This window comes from Fukomys damarensis, unplaced genomic scaffold, assembly GCF_012274545.1.
Source record: "Fukomys damarensis isolate Sample0158 unplaced genomic scaffold, DMR_v1.0_HiC HiC_scaffold_36, whole genome shotgun sequence".
Classification (NCBI taxonomy): Eukaryota; Metazoa; Chordata; class Mammalia; order Rodentia; family Bathyergidae; genus Fukomys; species Fukomys damarensis.
In genome coordinates, this window is record NW_022900948.1 from 38329250 (window position 1) to 38330810 (window position 1561).

The window sequence follows — 1561 nt, forward strand, 5'->3', positions numbered from 1 at the left end:
TTTTTTCCCTCATTTTACCTCCACTTAGTACTGTAAACAAGGTGAGTGCTTCAAAATTTTTTATGATTGTAAATTAGTCTCCTAGAATGAAAAGTCATGAAAGCAAGGATTTTGTCTTCTCAGTGTTACAGCTCTAACACTTAGCTTCCAGCATTTAGCAAATGTTCAATAAGTACTTGTTGAACAAATTAATCTTAGAAAACAGATTTTTTTTTATTTCTGAGCTGAGGGAGGTATGAATAATGACACTAAGTAATAAAAACTACCATTCATTTATTGAACATCTTATTTGCCACCATACCAAACGAACGTATTCATGCTTTATCTGTTAATCCTCCAAGTTGTCTTATGAGATAGAAACTATAATTTCTATTTTCTATATGAGAAAATTATATCTTATTTGCCACCATACCAAACGAACGTATTCATGCTTTATCTCAGTTAATCCTCCAAGTTGTCTTATGAGATAGAAACTATAATTTCTATTTTCTATATGAGAAAATTCAAGTTCAGAAGGCTTAAGTAACTGATGACAATCTTAATGTGTGTGGCAGATCCCAGACTGAAGTCTGTTTGTCTGAATCCAAGCCTGTTTTTTCACCAAAAACATGCCATCACCATATCTAAGAGGAAAAGCTTCTCCTGTAACTGAGGAGCCTCTTTAGGGCCCCCTTCATGTCTTTGTTCCTTAGGCTGTAGATAAAGGGATTCAACATGGGAGTCACCACCGTGTACATGGCAGCGCGGCTGCAATGTCCTTCTCTTCTGAGGAAACAGAGGGAGAGCACAGGTAGACACTGAAGAGAGTCCCATAGAAAACACAGACAACACAGAGATGGGAGCTGCAGGTGGAAAAGGCCTTGTTTCCCCCACCAGGGGCTCGGACCCTCAGGATGGCAGATACAATGCGGATGTAAGAGATGGCAATGCAAACAAAGGGAACTATGAGGACTGTGCCTCCTAAGGCAATAACTGTCCACTCATTGACGTGGGCGTCAGAACATGACAGTTTCAGGACAGGAGTTAGGTCACAGAAGAAGTGAGCTATCTCCCCAGCCACACAGAAGGACAGCTGAGCCATGAGGAGGGTGTGCGTCAGGGCAACTACGTTGGTAAGGACCCAGCACAAGGCAAGCAGCAGGATGCAGACTCGAGGGCTCATGATTGCAGAGTAGTGGAGGGGATGGCAAATAGCCACATAGCGGTCATATGCCATGACAGCCAGGAAGAAGCTGTCCAGATCACCAAACATCAGAAAGAAATACATTTGTGTGAGGCAACCCGTGTAGGAGATGGTGTGGTGCTTGGTCTGTACATTCACCAGCATCTTGGTAACCGTAGAAGATATTAAACCCATATCAACAAAGGACAGGTTGGCTAAAAAGAAGTACATGGGGGTGTGTAGGTGTGGATCAGAGCCAATGGCCAAGATGATGAGCACATTTCCAGCCACAGTGATGAGATACATACACAGGAAAATTCCAAAGAGTAACTGCTGTTGGCCTGGAAACTCGGATATTCCTCGGAGGAAAAACTCAGAGATCCTGGATTGATTTTCCAT

The 1561-nt window shown here is 42.5% G+C and overlaps 1 protein-coding gene across 1 annotated transcript; it reads right to left on the minus strand.

The window, feature by feature from the left end:
* Nucleotides 1-721: 721 nt before the first annotated feature.
* LOC104854852 (olfactory receptor 1N1) lies at nucleotides 722-1561 on the minus strand. Its single transcript, XM_010613473.1, has one exon. The coding sequence runs from the start codon at nucleotides 1559-1561 to the stop codon at nucleotides 722-724; it is 840 nt and encodes a 279-aa protein (XP_010611775.1).

Coding starts and splice junctions, on each gene's coding strand:
- LOC104854852 (XM_010613473.1), bottom strand. CDS start 1,561: ATGGAAAATCAATCCAGGATCTCTGAGTTTTTCCTCCGAGGAATATCC.